Source organism: Cynocephalus volans, chromosome 4 (genome assembly GCF_027409185.1).
Source record: "Cynocephalus volans isolate mCynVol1 chromosome 4, mCynVol1.pri, whole genome shotgun sequence".
In the NCBI taxonomy this organism is placed as follows: Eukaryota; Metazoa; Chordata; class Mammalia; order Dermoptera; family Cynocephalidae; genus Cynocephalus; species Cynocephalus volans.
Window position 1 is genome coordinate 41939132 of NC_084463.1, and position 19841 is coordinate 41958972.

The 19841-nt window shown below is 38.4% G+C and overlaps 1 protein-coding gene across 1 annotated transcript in view; it reads right to left on the reverse strand.

Annotated features, from left to right (window-relative positions):
* Window positions 1–9661: 9661 nt before the first annotated feature.
* Window positions 9662–19841, reverse strand: part of LOC134374583 (zinc finger protein 845-like) — a 60503-nt gene continuing 50323 nt past the window's right edge. Inside the window, 4 exon segments of the mRNA XM_063092391.1 lie at window positions 9662–12053; window positions 12055–13486; window positions 15787–15879; window positions 16141–16267. Coding sequence (XP_062948461.1) covers window positions 10046–12053; window positions 12055–13486; window positions 15787–15879; window positions 16141–16267 — 3660 coding nt within the window. The 3' untranslated portion in view covers window positions 9662–10045.

Here is a 19841-nt window from a genome sequence, read left to right on the forward strand (position 1 = left end):
CACACCAGGTGCCTGCCGTGCACTTTAGACCCTCTGAATTCTGCGCCCTCGCGCTCCCGCCCTGGCACTACTCACCCTGGTGACCCCCACTGTGCCCAATTTTTTCCAGCATACCTGGAACCCTTGCCCCATGTCCCCATATGGCTTGGACCTCCCTCCCTGGAGACCTGGGAACCCACTGAGCCCCTAGCATCTTCTTTGCCACCTCCGGTGTCTGGGGAACACTATGCAGAGCCACCTGCGAGCCCAAGGTGGACCTGTTCAGAACAGGCCTGGAGACTGTCCTCGCACTGCTGGGGACAACACTCTTTCTCTTGCTGGGCCCTGCTTTGTCCTTCCCAGCCTGGACTCGCCTCTCCCAACCGCTCATGTTTTTTGTTAACGTTGCTGCTGAATAATTTTTACACAACAAAAGTTCAGCTATTTCAAGTGAACAATGGGATGATTTTTACTAAATCTGCCATCACCACGATCTAAGTTTAGAACTTTTCTAACATCTCGAAAAGATCCCTCGTGCCTAATTCTATTCTACTAAGAAGATATATTACATTAACTGATTTTCTGATATTAAACCCATTTTACATTCCTGGGATACATCCCATTTGGCCCTTTTAATGTGGTTTGCTAATACTTTGATTGGGGAGGATTTTACATCCATACTCAAGATAGACGTTGGTCTGCAGTTTTCTTGTGGTGTCCCTGGCTTTGGTATTGGAGAAATGTGGGACTCAGTGATGAGACAGGAGTACTGCCTCCTCCACTATGTTCAGAAAGAATTCGTGAAGGACTGGTGTCATCTCTTTGTTCAACATTTCGTAGAATCTCCAGTATAGTTATCTGATCCTAGGCTTTCCTTGGTGGGAAGATTTTAAATTACTAATCCAATTTCTTTACTTGTTATGAATCTGTTCAGATTTTCCATTTCTTAAATCAGTTTTGGTCATTTATCTCTTTCTAGGAGCTTGTTCATTGCATGTTCATTTCATCTAAGTTGTCTAAATTTTGGCATAAAAGTGTTCCAAGTATTCCCTTAAAATCCTTTTACTTTTTATTTATTTTCTTAAATTGAAACATAATTGATTATACATATTTATGGTGTAGAGTTGACCATTAGTATTTGTGTAAGGTATGTGATATTAAACCAATATCCTTAACATGTTCACCATTATAAATAGTAATTATTCTTTGTGTCCCTTACCCAATTATCCTCTAACCCCCTCCCTCTACCCCTTTCCCACCTCTCCTTTAATAGGTATCCCTTTCACATGATGATTTCCATTTCTTTGGGTATATACCCAGCAGTAGGATTGCTGGATCATATGGGAGTTCTATCTGTAGTTGTTTGAGAAACTTTTAAGAGATTGGTGTCTCCTTCATTTCTGATTTTCGTAATTTGGCCTTACTCCCCCACCCCCCTATCAGTAAAGCTAACATTTAGTCAAATCTTAAAAAACTCTTTAAAGAACTTTTGATTTCATTTGGCATTCTCTATTTTTTCTGTTTTCATTTCATTTCAGTGATTTCCACGCTTATCTTTATTATTTTCTTTCTTTTGCTTGGTTTGGGTTTAGTTTGCTGTTCTTTTTCTACTTTCTTAAAGTTGAAGCCTTGTTGATTGAGTTTAGCCCATCTATTCTAATATAGAAGGCATCAAGGGTATACATTTTCCTTTAAGCACTGTCTTAGCTGCATCCCATTCCTTTTGATATGCAGTTTTCATTTCATTCAGCTCAAAATACTTTCTGTCTTTGCGATTTCTTCTTCCACACATGGAATATTTAGAAGCGCATTGTTTAATTTCCAGGTAGTTGTGGATTTCCCAACTTTTCTTTTATTATCTTTTAATTAAACTCTGCTGTGGTCAGAAGACACACTTTCTATGATGATGCCAGTCCTCTTAAAGTTGAGATGTGGTTCATGGCCTGGCATATTGCTGATCCTGGAGAAATTCCATGTGCAATGAGAACTGTGTGCATTTTGCTGTGGTTTAGGAGAGAGTTCTATTATATCAATGATTGCACCATTAGAGTTTAATTTATGGAGGTGACTGAATGACAGCATAGAGAGCCTACTGCTATTAGATGAATGTATTACTTGCATTTCCCAAGAAAAGGGAGCATACAATGCCACACAAGACCACATGGGGAAGCACCAGGGTCAGTCAGAAGACAGAAAGGACAAGGGAAAGTGTAGCACAGAGCCTTTATTGGGGTTTCTCTGGGAAATACAAGGCAGGGCAGGGTAAACAGCCTAGGCCTGGCAACAGCCAATAATTCTGGTGGGCTTTGGGCAGAGAGGTAGTCCCCAGATGTCTGACAGCTGGCTGTGGGGTGATGCAGGGGGAATATTGGCCCAAGCTTTTCTGCATTTCAGTATTCAAAAATCAATTAATAACCTGACATAGCAACAGGCTAGAGAAGAATAATCAGATGATCATATAATCAATGCAGGAATAGCATTGACTAACCATTTATGATAAAAATTCTCTGAAAAACAGAAGTAGAGGGGGAACTTCTTCAACTTAATAAAGAACATCTGCCAAAAAAACCCCTACTGCTAACATTATGCTTAATGATGAAAGGCTGAATGCTTTTCCCTGAAGATCAGGAACAAAATAAGGTTCTCTCATCTCACCACTCTCATTCTGTATAATGCTGGAAGCTCTACCCCATAAATAAGTTGAGAAAAGTAAATAAAAGCCATAAGACCAGAAAGTAATTTGAGAAAGGGAAATAAAAGCCCTAAGATCAGATAATAAACTATCCCTATTTGCAGATGACTTAGTTTTCCATGTAGAAAACACTAAGCAATCTCTAAAGGAAAACAAACAAAAAACTTCCTGGAATAAGTAAATTCATTAAGGTCTAAGACCACAAGATAAATCAATTGTACTTTTATCCTAGCAATAAACAAAAGGGCACCAAAATTAAAAATAAAATATCATTTAAAACAACCCAAAAACAGAGTATTTAGGTGTAAAGACTATAAAACAATCAAAATTTTTATGTTAAAAACTAGAACACTGATTAGATAAATTAAAGGCCTAAATATGCAGAAAACAACAAATGAAATAAATGAAACAAATTCCATGACAAATAGAGCCAGGGAAAGGCCATGAAGAGAGGGTATTCATGCACAAATGCCTGGTAACAAAAATTGTGAAAAAAGACCAGAAAACCACAACCTTGCACAGAGGCATCTGTAAACTTACAGTAAAATTACTTCTGTGAGAACATCTGCCCAGCAACTCTCTGTCCACTCTCACAAGGGCATCACTCTGGTTATTGATCCTTCTAGCCAAGAAAGATTATTCCAAAACAATTATGTAATCCTCCATCATTTTTTCTTTAAATATCTTTGTCATCCTTTACCTTCCTGAATATGCACATAGTTTATTATGGCACAAATATTTGCATTGCAATGCCCATTCCCAACAAAAAAACCAATGTTCTTTCAGAGACCCTCTCTGTTTGTTATTAGTTTAACACAGACATAGGCCCACACAAATATGACCAACTGATTTTTAACCAAGTTGCAAAAGCAATTTAATGCAGGAAAGACCTTTTTCAACCAATTCCTGATGCAATTGGTCATCCACAGTCAGAGAAAGTGAACTTTAAGGCTCACACTTTATACAAAAAGGATTCAAGAGGGATCAAACTAAAATTTTTGGAAAAAATACAATAAAATTGTTGGGACTTAGGGCTGGGCAAAGAGTTCTTAGATTTGATACCAAAACAAAAGGGGGTGGGGTGGTGAATTGAATGTCATCAAAATTAAAAACTTTTGCTCTGTGACTGACCCCATTAAGAGGATCACAGAAAAGCTATAGAATGGGAGAACATATTTGCAAACCACATGTCTTGTTGAGGACTTGTATTTACATGAATAGAGAACACTCAGATTCTAACACTAAAATGCATAAGCAACACAATTAGAAAATAGGCAAAATACATGTCCATCATTGCACTGAAGAAGATATATCAGTGGCAAATAAGCACATGAAAAACATTCAACATCATTAGCCATTATGAAAAGGCAAACTAAAACACCATGGGAGATCACTACATACCTACAAGAATATCTAAAATACAAAATAGTGCCAACACTAAATGTGGGTAAGGATGCAGAGAAACTGGTCATTCAGACATTGATGGTGGGAATGAAAAATGGCATGGCCACATTGGAAAACATTTGGGCAGTTTCCTATAAAACCAAACATGCAGTTACCATATGAACCAGCAATAGCACTCTCAGGCAGCTCAGGCTGCTATAACAAAATAGCAGAGGCTGGGTGGCTTAACCAACAGAAATGTATTTCTTACAGTTCTGGAGGTTGGAAGTCCAAGATTAAGGTGCTAGCTGGGTTCAGTTCCTGGTGTAATCCATCTTCCTGGTTGGCTGACAGTCCTCTTCTCGCTATGCCTTCACATCGTGGAGAGCAAGATAGATCTAATGTCTCTTACTCTTCTTATATGGGCAATAATCCCACTATAGGGGTCCCACCCTCATGAACTCACCTAAATCTAATTACTTCTGAATGATGCAATCTTCAAATACCTATAAGATTGGGGGTTAGGGCTACAACATATAAATTTTGGGAGGAAACAGAAACATTCAGTGTATAAAAAGCACACTCAATCATTGATCTCAGAGAATGAAAACTCATGTTCACACAAAAATCCATACATGATTATTCACAGCAACTTTAACTGGAACCTGGAAACAACCCAGATGTCCTTCAATGTTTGCATGGTTAAACACACACTGGTACCTCCATTCGGTGGAATAACTATGCAGCCATAAAATGTGCAAACTATGGATACACTCACCCTCAATGAGTATCAATTATGCTGAGTGAGAAGGCTAATCTCAGAAGGTCATACGTGAGCACTGTTTGATCCCATTAATAGAACATTCTCAAACTAACAAAATTATATAGATGGAAAATAGTTTTGAGGTTGCTAGCAGGAATATTCACCCCCTTTGCCCTCAATCAGGTGTGCTTTGGGCACTTTTACAATCCTTCTGAGTAGCTCAAGGGCTGGCACAGTCTTTTTTTTTTTTTTTTTTCCTCTAAAGTCTACTTGATGAAGAGCTTCTGTGCCCTTGGTGGGGTGTCTGCCATTCCACACTGTCCATCCCATGTGTAACATCTGTCACATGTCTGCCTTATAACTTATCGGGTGTCTCTTCCCTTAGGAATTTGCCACTGTTCCCCACTTGTTAGACAAAATACTCTGAGTGATGCCACAGCAACCTGAGTAAAGTATCTCCTTGTGATATTGTGAAATGTGTTTGGAGTTCATTCCCATCTCCTGGCATACAACTCCTAAAATCCTTGGAATCTCCAAAGTGATGAGTGTCTTTTTGTGCACTAATGACTTGACTGAAGGCTGAGAGCCCATAGCAAGTTTCAGGATGGGGGTTGTTACTTTCAGTCCCACCTTCCAACCTCCAGGGAGGAGAGAGGGGCTGAAGGGTAAGTTGATCACTGATGGCCAATGATTTAATCAATTATGCCTTCATAAAAACTCAAAAGGACTGGGTTGGAGAGCTTTCAGCTAGCTGAACATGTGAGGGTTCCCGGAGCTGTGCACTCATGGAGAGCAAGAAAGCTTGGTGCCTCTTCCCCCATATCTCACCCTATGGATCTCATTATCAGTATCCTTTGCCATGTCCTTTAAAATGAACTGGTAAATGTAAGTGTTTCCCTGAATTTTATGAGCCTCTTTAGTAAATTAACCAACCCTCCCAAGGGGGCTCTGTGAATCTTGATTTATAGCCAGTCAGTCCAAAGCACAGGCAAAACAAACTGGTGCTTGCAATTGACATTGGAAATGGGGCAGTTTTGAGGACTGAGCCCTCAACCTGTAGCCTCTGATGCTATCTGGAGGTAGATAATGTCAGCATTGAGTTGAATTACAGGACACCAGCTGGTATCCTCTGCAGAATTAGTTGCCTACATGGTGTTTGGGGAGAAATCACCACACACCTGCTGTCACAGCCTGTTCTGAGAGTACACTGAGTGCAACTGAGTTTGTTTCTTTACACACCTGAATAAAGAACATCCCTCATTCTGATGTGCTTATGTGCCTTGAATTTTCCATTTTTGGAGAAAAGTCCTTTTTTACCCAATTCTCTTTGTTCACATTGAAAGAATGACTGTTAAGTCTGGAAGCCTGAGGATATTGCCAAGCTCTCTGCAACAGTGTCCATCACAGAACTGGACAAGCCAGCCAGGCCTATGAGGTAATCTTTCCTGCAAGGTGGTTATTCTACCTGTCCATACATGCTTCCTCCCTGCTCAGTGGTGACTTGGAATTGGGAACCTACTGTAGGTACTGAAACCAAGAAAAAATCATCCTGAACACCCCCACTAATCACTACTACATTTTGTCAAATCCACAGTATAGCAACAAGTGTGAACAGGTGAGTGCTGCCACCCCGCAGGAGGGAGATGACAACACAAGAAAAAAAAAGTGCTCTGTGTCCTGATGACCAGTGGCTGTGGTCAAACACACAGAGGCTGTTACAGAACAAGAGTAAGTCCACCTGCCCTGTGCACAGCTAAGGCAATCACTGACCACCAAGATTTGCAGGCAAGAAAGCATAGGTTTTTACTGTAGGGCCATAAAACCCTCACTCCAGGGGGTTCCTGCCCTGTATCCAGAGACTAAGAAGGATCTGAACAAACAGGCCTTGCTAAGTCCCCCCAGGTTATTACCATAGGTCAGACCCCTTGTCCAATCATACGTGTGCATGACTGTCTATGCTTCATCAAACCCAAGCATAAAAATAGATGTCCCCATTTCTTTTGGTCTTGATTTCTGAGGCCTCCATTGGCATGTGAAACTTGTAACAATTTATTATGCTTTTCTCTTGTCAATCTGTCTGTGCTATGGGGCATCAGCCATGAATCTTGCAATGGATGAAGAAAAGACACTCCTTCCCTCCCCTACATCAGCACTGTGGGGAAATGAGTAAATGGTGCTTTAGTGATTGTTGGGTGGCCACACATTGGCTCTCAACCAACTGCAATGCAAGAGAGAGGTAAAGGCAGTGTTTGGGAGACTTCAAGGGGGATGGTTATTTCAAGTTTGGAGATGTCCTGGTTCAGTAAGATCCAAGGGCACGTGTCCAGTATTTGGACACAGTGGTCTGCAGATGGGGAAACAGGCAAGCTGGATTTAGCATGTGGCACTCACTGAATCTCTGAGATTGGTTTGGAACCAAGAGGATAGAGTCTGCTACATACCCCCTCCAGCCCTCCAAGAATGCAGTTGTGGTCAAGCAAGTCAGGCTTGTTGCTGGTGACTCCCAAAGAGAATGCACCTTCCACACCAGGAAGCAGCTCAGTAAGAGGGTGTTCAGAAGAGAGGACTACACTGCTTCGGCTCTGGTTGGGCACTTTCAAAGAACACTTAAGCAGATTCCTTCTGGGTTTGATGCTCTCAGAAAATGGGACAATTCCGTGATTGGGTGTCTCAATAAATTTTACCCGCTGGTAGAGTGACTTAAACCTGGTGAAGAGTCAGTAGTGACGCACTTTAGGCAAGAGTGGGTTTGGCCTTATTTCCATCTGTGCTGAGACATAATATGAGGTGGCCTGGTTTTGTCTGAGAGGGACCTCATCTGAGGCTGATGTCCTGCAAGACAGTTTATGTCCAAGAGAAGGACATCCCTGCCAACTTCCAGATGTCCCAGGCTGTGCTCTGGTCTCAAATTTCCTTTCTCTTGTCCAAGGAAAAAAACATAAGGGCAAGATGACTGGGTGAGAAAGAACCTGAGGCAGCCTTTCTTAAGGTGACAGTGCACTTACCCCACAGCCCAGTAATTCCATATATGTGGGGAGGGCCCTCTTCTCCCCTGCTGCCTTCAAGCAACTTCATACGAAGGGCACAGCTGTGGTTTCTGCCAGCTCCTGCTCCATGTGCTCAGCAGCTCCAGCCTGGAAGCACCTGGGATTCAAAATGGTAAGAGCATTTTTTTTCTTTCTCTCATCATGGCTTCTCCTGCCTTCATGCACTCCGTAGGTCCCTCCTCTTCTTTCCCTGAGCTCTAGTGGCTCCAGCTTGGCTGCTGTTGCTTTTTAACCATTGTAAATTGGTTGATTTTGCGGGGAGAGTGATGCTAGAGACTGTCTATTCTGCCATCGTGACCAGAAGCCCCAGCTACAAACTTTAGAAAAAATGAACTTCTCCACATGAGACAGTTTGGTAAAAATGGTAATAAAATTTACATTTACTGGTTGAGTAGAAAAAAGTATGTAGAGCAATATGTTACAATTAATATACTTAACAAGATATAAAGAGGCTAGTTTGGCATTTAATCTAATAAATCCAGATGTAAGTCAAAATATTTATTACGCTAAGTGAACGTATTGACTAACATTAATGCCAGGTTACACTAAGTAAAATTTGTTAAGAATACTTATATGCATAAACCCTACATACTTGAGTGGGGTGTTCTGTGCACTGTAGTATGTATAGCAGCATCCCTGCCCTCTAGTCACTAGATAGAGTAGCACCTCTATTTATCACAACCAATAATGTCTCCAGACATAGCCAATTGTCTCCTGGCAGAGAATATCACCACTTATACTTAAACATTGATAGTCAAATATTTTTTAAAATTACTTTTGATAGTATTTTAACCTATTTGAAAATTTACACATGTATTATATAAGCTGATAGTTTTCCCTTCATTTCAAATTCTTGGATATATAAGGAACTTGGAAGATTTGTTGAAAATGTTGACATATTAAAGATATTTATAAACATTTACTTTATTCTCAGCATTCAGTAAGGTGCTTCCTAATAAGTTGTTCCCAATTTTTAGCACTGTAACTCCCCATGCTTTTTTTGATTTTTCCATCAACTGACTTCAGAATAAAAGGTGGCAAACACAGGTCACTCTCCCATGTGAATCTTCTCATCTGCAAGAACTGGTAACTTCTCTTGGGAAGTCCTTAGAGTCAATTAGCTACAGTTGGCTGGTTGTCTTCTAATGCAAACAGGTCACACATACAATGGCTCATCAGAGTAAATGTTTATTTCTCACTCATATGAAGTACAAATGGAAGGTTTGGGAATAAAGGTGGGAAGACTCCTGCCTTCTACAATCAATTCCTTCTGTCTTAAATCATAGTGGCATTCTCCCACCTGGGCCTCTCAAGACCACCGTGAGGGTCATGTGCACTTTGGTCCCAGAGGGCATAAGAAACCAGAAAGAACTGCATGGACCTTTTCCTGTTGCCAGCCCTGAAAGTAATGTTCATCACTTGTGTCCCTATTCCTCTGGATAGAGCTCAGTTACATAGTCATGCACACAATAAGAAGAGGCTGAATATGCATGCTAAGTGTGAAAAAGAAAGGAGAGTGTTTGTGCATAATACATAGCTAGTCTCTGCCATACAGGATATCTCCAATGTGAGTTCTCAGATGTCTGCTGAGGTGTGACTTCTGACAGAATAGGCTTCCACACTTGTTAGTCAGCCTTCCACATTCACAAAATTTACATCCAAGAATTCAACCAACTGCTGATTTAAAATGTGTGAAAACAGATAAAAAAATACTATAATAAAAATTATACAAATAACACACCCTAAGAACTACTCATACTTTTTGCATTTTATTCAGTATTATAAGTAAACTAGACATGTTAATTAAACAGCACAATGTTACAAAAATACTATGCCACATTATATAAGACTTAAGCATTCACAGCCTTTGGCATGACGGAGAAGTCCTGGAACCCATCCCCTGTGGTAACCAAAAAGCAGCTGTACATTTATAGGCCATCACTTTTGTTTGTCTTCTCTGATGCTTACTCAGGTGTGATTTGTAGGGAAAAGTATTTTCACATACATTAAATCCATTGGTCTTTTCCTATGTGAATTTTCTCATGTCTACTGACATGTGACTTGCGGTATAAGATTTTCTACATGTGTTACATTCATATGACTTCTCACCTATGTGAATTCTCTGATGTGTACTGAGGTTTGACTTACAGTGAAAGGTATTTCCACACTCACATTCATTTCTTATCTGTGAATTTTCTTATGTCTATTGAGATGTGATTTATAGTAGAAAAATTTTCTACATTTCTTACATTCATATGGTTTCTCACCTGTGTGAGTTCTCTGATGTACACTGAGATTTGACTTACAGGGAAAGGTTTTTCCACACTCATTACATTCATAGCGACTTTCTTCAGTGTGAATTCTCTTATGTCTATTGAGATGTGATTTGTAGAAAAAAGATTTACTACATTCCTTACAGTCATAGGGCTTCTCCCCTGTATGGATTCTCCGATGTGTACTGAGGATTGACTTATGGTGAAAGGCTTTTCCACACTCATTACATTCATAGGGCTTCTCCCCTGTATGAATTCTCTGATGTATACTAAGGACTGACTTCAGGGGAAAGGTTTTTCCACACTCATTACATTCATAAGGCTTCTCCTTTGTGTGAATTACCTGATGCATGCTAAGGTTTGACTTCTGGTAAAAGGTTTTTCCACACTCATTGCATTTATAGGGCCTTTCACCTGTGTGAATTCTCTTATGTCTATTGAGATGTGATTTATAGAAGTAAGATTTTCTACATTCCTTACATTCATACAGTTTCTCACCTGTGTGAGTTCTCTGATGTGCACAGAGGTTTGACTTACAGGGAAAGGTTTTTCCACACTCATTACATTCATAGCGACTTTCTTCAGTGTGAATTCTCTTATGTCTATTGAGATGTGATTTGTAGAAGAAAGATTTACTACATACCTTACATTCATATGGTTTCTCACCTGTGTGGATTCTCCGATGTGTACTGAGGATTGACTTCCGGTGAAAGGCTTTTCCACACTCATTACATTCATAGGGCTTCTCCCCTGTATGGATTCTCTGATGTGTACTGAGGATTGACTTATGGTGAAAGGTTTTTCCGCATTCATTACATTCATAGGGCTTCTCCCCTGTATGAATTCTCTGATGTATACTAAGGACTGACTTCAGGGGAAAGGTTTTTCCACACTCATTACATTCATAAGGCTTCTCCTTTGTGTGAATTACCTGATGCATGCTAAGGTTTGACTTCTGGTAAAAGGTTTTTCCACACTCATTGCATTTATAGGGCCTTTCACCTGTGTGAATTCTCTGATGCCTGCTGAGGTGTGACTTATAGTAAAAGGTTTTTCCACACTCACTACATTTATAGGGCCTTTCCCCTGTGTGAATTCTCTGATGCTTGCTGAGGTCTGACTTCCGGTAAAAGGTTTTTCCACACTCATTACATTCATAGCGACTTTCTCCAGTGTGAATTCTCTTAGGTCTATTGAGGTGTGATTTGTAGAAAAAAGATTTACCACGTTCCTTACAGTCATATGGTTTCTCACCTGTGTGGATTCTCTGATGTGTACTGAGGACTGACCTCCGGTGAAAGGCTTTTCCACACTCATTACATTCATAGGGCTTCTCCCCTGTATGAATTCTCTGATGTATACTAAGGATTGACTTCAGGAGAAAGGTTTTTCCACACTCATTACATTCATAAGGCTTCTCCTTTGTGTGAATTACCTGATGCATGCTAAGGTTTGACTTCTGGTAAAAGGTTTTTCCACACTCATTGCATTTATAGGGCCTTTCACCTGTGTGAATTCTCTGATGCCTGCTGAGGTGTGACTTATAGTAAAAGGTTTTTCCACACTCACTACATTTATAGGGCCTTTCCCCTGTGTGAATTCTCTGATGCTTGCTGAGGTCTGACTTCCGGTGAAAGGCTTTTCCACACTCATTACATTCATAGAGCTTCCCCCTTATATGAATTCTCTGATGTATACTAAGGACTGACTTCAGGGAAAAGGCTTTTCCGCACTGATTACACTCATAGGGCTTCTCATTTGTGTGAATTACCTGATGCATACTGAGGATTGACTTCTGGTGAAAGGTTTTTCCGCACTCATTGCATTTATAGGGGCTTTCACCTGAGTGAATTCTCTTATGTCTATTGAGATGTGATTTATAGAAGTAAGATTTTCTACATTCCTTACATTCATAGTTTCTCACCTGTGTGAGTTCTCTGATGTGCACAGAGGTTTGACTTACAAGGAAAGGTTTTTCCACACTCATTACATTCATAGCGACTTTCTCCAGTGTGAATTCTCTTATGTCTATTGAGGTGTGATTTGTAAAAGAAAGATTTACTACATACCTTACATTCATATGGTTTCTCATCTGTGTGGATTCTCCGATGTGTACTGAGGATTGACTTCCGGTGAAAGGCTTTTCCACACTCATTACATTCATAGGGCTTCTCCCCTGTATGAATTCTCTGATGTATACTAAGGAGTGACTTCAGGGGAAAGGTTTTTCCACACTCATTACATTCATAAGGCTTCTCCTTTGTGTGAATTACCTGATGCATGCTAAGGTTTGACTTCTGGTAAAAGGTTTTTCCACACTCATTGCATTTATAGGGCCTTTCACCTGTGTGAATTCTCTGATGCCTGCTGAGGTGTGACTTATAGTAAAAGGTTTTTCCACACTCACTACATTTATAGGGCCTTTCCCCTGTGTGAATTCTCTGATGCTTGCTGAGGTCTGACTTCCGGTAAAAGGTTTTTCCACACTCATCACATTCATAGGACCTCTCCCCTGCATAAATTCTCTTATGTCTATGGTGGGCTGAGTTGTGGGAAAAAGATTTCCTACATTCAGTACATTCATATGGTTTGGCACCTGTGTAAGTTCTCTGACGACTTCTGAAGAGTGAGTTCTGGTGAAAAGTTTTTCCACAGTCATTACATGTATAAAGCTTCTCCCCTGTATGTGTCCATTTGTGGACTGTAAGAGATAACTTCTTCATGAAGGATTTATCATATTCTTTACATTTGTAGGATTTTTCTGCTGTGTGTATTTGCTGATGTTTAGTGAGTTCAGACTTTTTATAGAATACTTTCCCACATACATCACATTGAAATGTTTTCCTCAATACCTGAGTTATCTCTTGGTCAAGGAGAGCTGAGTTATAAAAGGCTTTCCCACATTCATTGTATTTACAGGTAGTTTCTCCCAAATGAAGCTTCTTATGTGCCAATAATATTGGCTCTGTGTTGAAGGCTTTCCCTGGTTTACTATATTCAAAAGGGTACTGCCCAACTTGAATCTTGTTATTCTGACTAAGATGCTCACAATGTGTGTGGGATTTCCCAGTTTTATTTTGGTCATCAGGTGTCTCTCCAGCATGCGTCTTATCAGGATTTCTAGGAGGAAGTGCATACTTACATACATTAAACTTCTCAATGTTAATTTCTGAAGAGTTTTCACTGTTTATAATCAGATTTGAAGTACAGTTTGAGCTCAAATTAAATGTTTTTTCCAACTTAACTCTCTCCTCAGTTGATGTTTTGCTGTCGGTGATTAAAACTTGCCACAAGTATTTACTGTGATTTTCTTGACTTTTCTCAATTTGATTATTGACTATATGGAGATCTAAAATGAGAAAAAAATCCATACCCATAAACCAACATAAGCATTGTCTATGAATGCACATGCAAAGATAAAAATGTTTCTTCCTATCCTAAAAATTTTTTAAATGAGTATTAGTTTTATAGGTTATATTAATATGTTTTCTAATGTTTAGTCATCTTTTCCTTTGCTTCTTTATTCATTTTTTATTCGCAAGAAAATATTTAGTAAAAATGTTCACCCACTGCTTAGTTGTAGTTTTCAAACAAGTGCTTATCATCAGCCAACTGTTTGCCCTGTTCTTTTTTATTTGCTTTATTCTTACAGCAACAGTGGGTGTCTTGTACTGCTTTTATTATTCCTATTGCACTCTGAAGGTGGCAAGGTTTTCTTGGATTATCTTCTTTAAGGTTCAGGAGCAAGCCAATTCTTTGTCCCTTAAATAAGGAATATGGTTTAGCTTCAGGATATTGCACCTACGTTTGTTTAGTGTTCACTCTTCTTTTGGAAAGAGCTATAAGCATATGGGGAGATTTCAAATTTTAAAAAATTCCCCACATTAGAAGAAGACAGCTTCATAAAAATTACTCATTTAAACTCACTTCCTATGCTCCTCAGAAATCTCCAGTCTTCCACCATCGGCAACCCCTTTTGGCTCGTCTAAAAGTTTTGGTTCTGCAACACAGGCTTTCTCTACCATTGCTGCAAAATGCTATTCTACCCCCCCTAAGATTAACTGGCACCCCCCTCCCCAATTTCTGTTGCACACACTTATCCTTTATAATTCACTGCTTCTGAAAGCATTTGTTCTATACATTGGAGTTTCATGTGTCTCCTAATTTCATAGAAAATAATGTCTTTGGCACATATTTTATTTCCTTTGTTGTTTTAAAATGATTTTAACAAGGAGAGAAAAATGCTAGTTTCAAACTACTCCCCAAAAGAAGTCTGAGCCCTCAACATAAAACTTTTGGTTCACTTGAACCTGGAACCCAGAATCTCCAGGTTCTCCTCCCAAGTCCATGACTAACACTTTCTATGCTCCTATGCTGGGTCTGCCTTAGCTTTATAATTTCTGATATGGCAGTACACAAGGCTCACCTCTAGAACTTTTTTCTTTTTCTTATCTACTCCCTAGGTGACTTCCTCTATAAGCATGACTTTTAAAATCAGCTTTAAGCCACTGATTTACAAGTGTGTACCTCCAAGAATGATGTCCACTCTCAAATTGACATTTTATATTCATCTATATATTATATGTCAAATTTTTGAAAAGAGTTAAGTCAAACTGACAGTATGTAAAAGTTAAGCACTCAATAATCTTCCTTCTCCAAACATATTTTCTAAACCTCCCACTCTGGTTCAATATTCCTCATGATTCTAATATAACTACTTAACATACATACACACACACACATTTCTCTCTCATCAGAATGTAAACTGTATGAAAGAGGGATGTTATTTTATTAATTTTTGTTGTAAATACAACTATACAATAAAAAGTGCTTAAAATGTCCTCAAGATGTGGTTAAAAAATAAGTGTATGAATAAATGTCTGTGCTATAGTTCAAGTACCGCCCCTCGCCCCTGAAGTTCATATTGAAGCTTCATCATCATTGTGACAGTGCTGAGTGTGAAAAATCCAACTGTGGTATTTGAAAGGTGAGGCCTTTGTGAGGTGATTAAATAGTAAGGGCTCTGCCCCCATAAGAGGATTAATATATGGACTAATAAAAGCCCATGGATTAATGGGCTTGTGGTTTAATGGGGATTATCGGGTATTAGACTGGTGGCTTTATAAGAAGAGAAAGAAAGCATGTGAACATGCTTTTGTCACTGTCACCTTGTGATATTCTGTACCAACCCTATAATCTACTGAGAGTCCCTACCCATTGGAAGGTCCTCAATAGATGCAAATCCTCTATTTTGGACTTCTGGGGCTACAGAATTGTAAGGAATATTTTTTCCCTTATAAATTACCTCATTTCAAGTATTCAGTTTTAAGTGAAAAAACATGAATACAGTCTGGATTTAAATATTCATGAGAATGGAGAAAAATAGAGCAAACAAAAATATTGAGAAAGTGATCAGCAAAGAGAAATGTCTAAGAGGAGAAATGTAGGGATTAAATTATGGAAAGTATAAAAAAAAATCAGAAAAATAAAAGGTAGGGGTACAGATGTGAGAACCCTCTTAGGAGGTTATACAATTGATTTGTTTAAGCCACACAGATCAGATGTTTTCAGGTCTGAAAAATAGCAAAAATATTGGCAAAAACAGCAAAGGGCTTTGCTCTTCCCAGCCTGTGCCTCGTATGCACTGACCTTGTAGGCTCTGGTTTGGGGCATTTTCTACCATCCATGCCTCTGCTTCTTGCTCTGATTTGAAGATCACATTGGGTTTGGTAATGTAGCATCCTTTTAATAAGATATACCACAGGAGTTTGCAAAACTGCTAAGTCAGGTTTTTAGAAGAATGAGAAGAGCTCAACTTTCAAAACTGTGCAGTAAAGGAGCCAATTTTAAGCATTCATTAGGGAGGGATGACTCTCACCTTCTCAATTAAACAGAAACTTACATAGCACTGAACCTTATAAAGGGTATAAATACAGATATTTCTGTATTTACCAACAAAGAAGAAAGTGTTGCTCCTGGAACTTACTGTGGAGTTCCACTCACCCAACAATACCAGGTTGCTGTAGGTCTCTAGCATCACATCCCTGTACAAAGTTCTCTGAGCATCATCCAGTTCCTGCCACTCTTCCCAGGTGAAGTCCACAGCCACATCCTCAAATGACACCAACCCCTGGAATGGCACATTTTGCTCAACTCAAGTCATCAGCCATTGATCACAAAACAGAAATCTTGGAGTTCACAATTCTCTGTGTGTGTGTCATATGTATTTTACATTAGATGCAGCTTCTTTGTACTTCATATGGTGGAAGAAATAAAAAATAACAGCAGTAATATTCTGCCACTGTTACAATTTGTTAATTGCAAAAAGAAAAAAAACACTATTACAAAACTTACCACAATCCTTGTTGCTATGGATAAAAGTATGAACAAAATTCTGCTTCTCCAAAGAAGCTTAGCATAAGGTATTTTACATACCTGGAATAATGTGTCAGAAGAATTAATTTAGACCCAAGATCAATACAAACTAGGGTTAGAAAGAATGAGAAAAAACAGAACTATTTTGTTTTCAGTTTGCACTCCACTGAAATACCAAAGATGTTTACCTCTTCTATGCAAACCACGTGTTCTCATGAGTATGAGAAAAGAACAAAGGTTCAGTTGCAAGAGCACAAACAACACACACCACATGACTGGTACTACTGATGAGATAACCACAATTTGACCTTAATGAAATGGCAAAAAAAGTTATGCACTCATTGTTGATTTTTAATTACTTATAAATTAAAAGCATGTAATAAACATCTCCAAATTTTCTTCCTACATGCAAAAAGATTGCTTGTGTTTACCCAGGGAGCATACTGCCACTTCTCCAGCCACACAGTGTAAATAATGAGTTCCTGTAAGAACAGGTAAGTTACATGTACAGATTTACATTTTTATAGTCATCCTCTAGAAAGAGAGTGGAGAAGGTGCTGAAGGGAGAGTCAGAGATGAAGAAAACAGGGTAAAAGATGACCATCTATATCAGGACCCAGAGCAGTAAGCACACAAAATATGAAACTAACCCTTTAAAAGAGAAAAAGTAAAAGTAAAAGCAGAAACAGAATGTGGTCTTAATTTGCTGTATAGGGAATAAAAATAATTGTTTTACAACCAGTCTATCTAAAGGAGTGCAGCTTGTTAGGTACTGGCAACATACAGTAAAATTTGGAAAATGGAATAATATAATTGGAAAAAGTAACACACACTTGGACTCATTATATTTGAAATATCTATAGAAAGGCCCAAATGGCAATTGAATATATAATTCCAGAGAGATCTAAGCTGAAGATAAAAATTTGGGAAGTATCAGAATTTCAATTGTACCTTTGGTTATCAGAGTTAATAAACTTATCAGATTGAACAATACTACTACTAATAAAAAAAAAAGCAGAAGCACAGAACCTGTGAAAACACTAATATTTAAAGATAGTAAGAGAGAAATAGACTGTGAAAACCAGAAAAGAATTTTCTGAGTTTATTCTATGAAAACAGGAAAGCTCAGTATTAAGAAGACTACCAATATAATTCATAACTTTCATAGTTATATGAAGCAAAATTCTTTGATCATCTACATAGACATTAAGAAGATGATTTTAGAAATACATTTCAGGTTTCTATTTCTGCACATAAAAAGCCTGAAAATCATCACTTGATCAAAACAATTATAATGCTGAAGAGACTGAAAGATCAATATCTCTTCTTGGAACTGTAAGAGAGAAAAGGACACAGGTCAGACCACTGCCCACAAGATTAGAGACAGGTAAACATACAGTGTTGTAGCTTATAGGTGCAGAGACTTACTACTGGAAACAGTCATACGAGCCAGTGTCAGAGCAGGAAAATCTGAACTGTGATTGAAAAATTGCTCAGGACTCAGTGTAGACATCTCTGAGGGTTAAAAACTCCAGGAGGACCCAGTCATAGGCAGATGTATTAGTCCATTTGCATTGTTTATAACAAAATTCTTGAAACTGTCTCTTTTATAAAGAAAAATGAAATTTATTGCTAAAGTTTCTGAGGCTGGGGAGTCCAAAGTCCTTCTGGTGGTGGTGACAGTGAAAATTGTCCCACACTGCAAGATGGTGGAAGCAGAGCAGGGAGAGTGAGTGAGTGATGGAGGGAGAGAGGGAGACTATAGAACATTTCTGCTACGGTCTGAACGTTGTACCTCCTCCCCTCAAATCAACATGTTGAAACCTAATTTCCAATGCACTAGATTTAAGAAGTGGGCCCTTGGGCAGGATGCTAAGATGATCAAAAAGGGAATTAAAAAAAATCTAAATAATTAGCTTAGGGCTCAAATGTATGATGTAGGCAGCATTCAACAAAGAATGGACATTGTAAGCAGAGAGACAAAAATTATGTACAACAAACAATCAAACCAAAACCAAAATCACAGATCAAAAATACTGTAACAGAAAGGAAGAGTGTCTTTGATGGGATTATGAATAGACTGAACACAGCTTAGAAAAAAATCTCAGATTAAGGATACATCAATAGAAACTCCAAAAACTAATAACCAAAGGGAAAAAAGATGGAAAGGTAGAGAACATAATATCAAAGGACTGCGGCAAAACTTCAAAAGATGTACGAGTAATGAGAATACCAGAAAAGGGGGGGGAGAGAAAGAGAGAGAGAGAAACCAGAAGAACGTTTGAAACAACAATGTCTGAGAACTTCCACAAATGACGGTCAGACACTAAACCAATGATTTAGGAAGCTCAGAGAACACCGAGCATGGTAAGTACCAATTTTCTACACCTAGGCATATCATTTTCAAGCTACACAAAATCAAAGATAAAAGTCTGAAAGAAGCCAGAGTCGGGTAAAACCATCTTACGTATAGAGAAACAAAGATAAGAATTACATCCAACATCTGCTCAGAAACAATGCAAGCAAGAAGAGTGGAGTAAAATATTCAAAGTGTTGAGAGAAACTCACCAACCTAGAGTTCTGTACCCTGTGACATCATCCTTCAAAAGTGAAGGAGAAATAAAGATTTTCTAATGCAAACAAATATTAAGGAAATTTGTTGCCAGTATAACTGTCTTGCAAAAAATGTTAAAAGAATTTCTTTCAGAGAAGAAAAAATATATAGGTTAGAAAACTGGATCTACATAAAAGGAGGAGCATAAAAGAACAAATAAGTAAGGCTAAGAAAAACTTGCTATTTTTCTTAATTGATCCAACTGATAACAGTTTGTATAACACAACTGTATGCAATTATGTATGCTTTAACACACACACACAAACACACATACATAGTTATGTAAGCTTGTACATAAGTAAAATGAAGTGATAATGATACACAGAAAACAGCAGGAAGGGAGAAAGAAATTAAGATTTTTTTATAAGCAAATCTCACTGCCCTGAACTGGTATAATGTCAATTGAAATAGAATTGGGTTAGTTATAAAAGTGTAGTTCAAAATATAGGGCAACTAGTAAAAAACTAACTAAATAAATAAGTATAAAAAGCACATTCTCAGAAATCAGAGAAAATGGAATCTCATAAAATGCTCAATTAACACCATAAAAGGCAGAAAAAGAGTGGATGATAAAATTAAGAGCATAGAAGAGGAGGAATAAATGCAAAATAGTAAAAAAAAAATGGTAGATATTAATCCAAATATATCAATGATCCCTTTGAATATTAAGAATCTGAATGAACTAATTAAAAGAGATTGCAAGAGAGGATCAAAA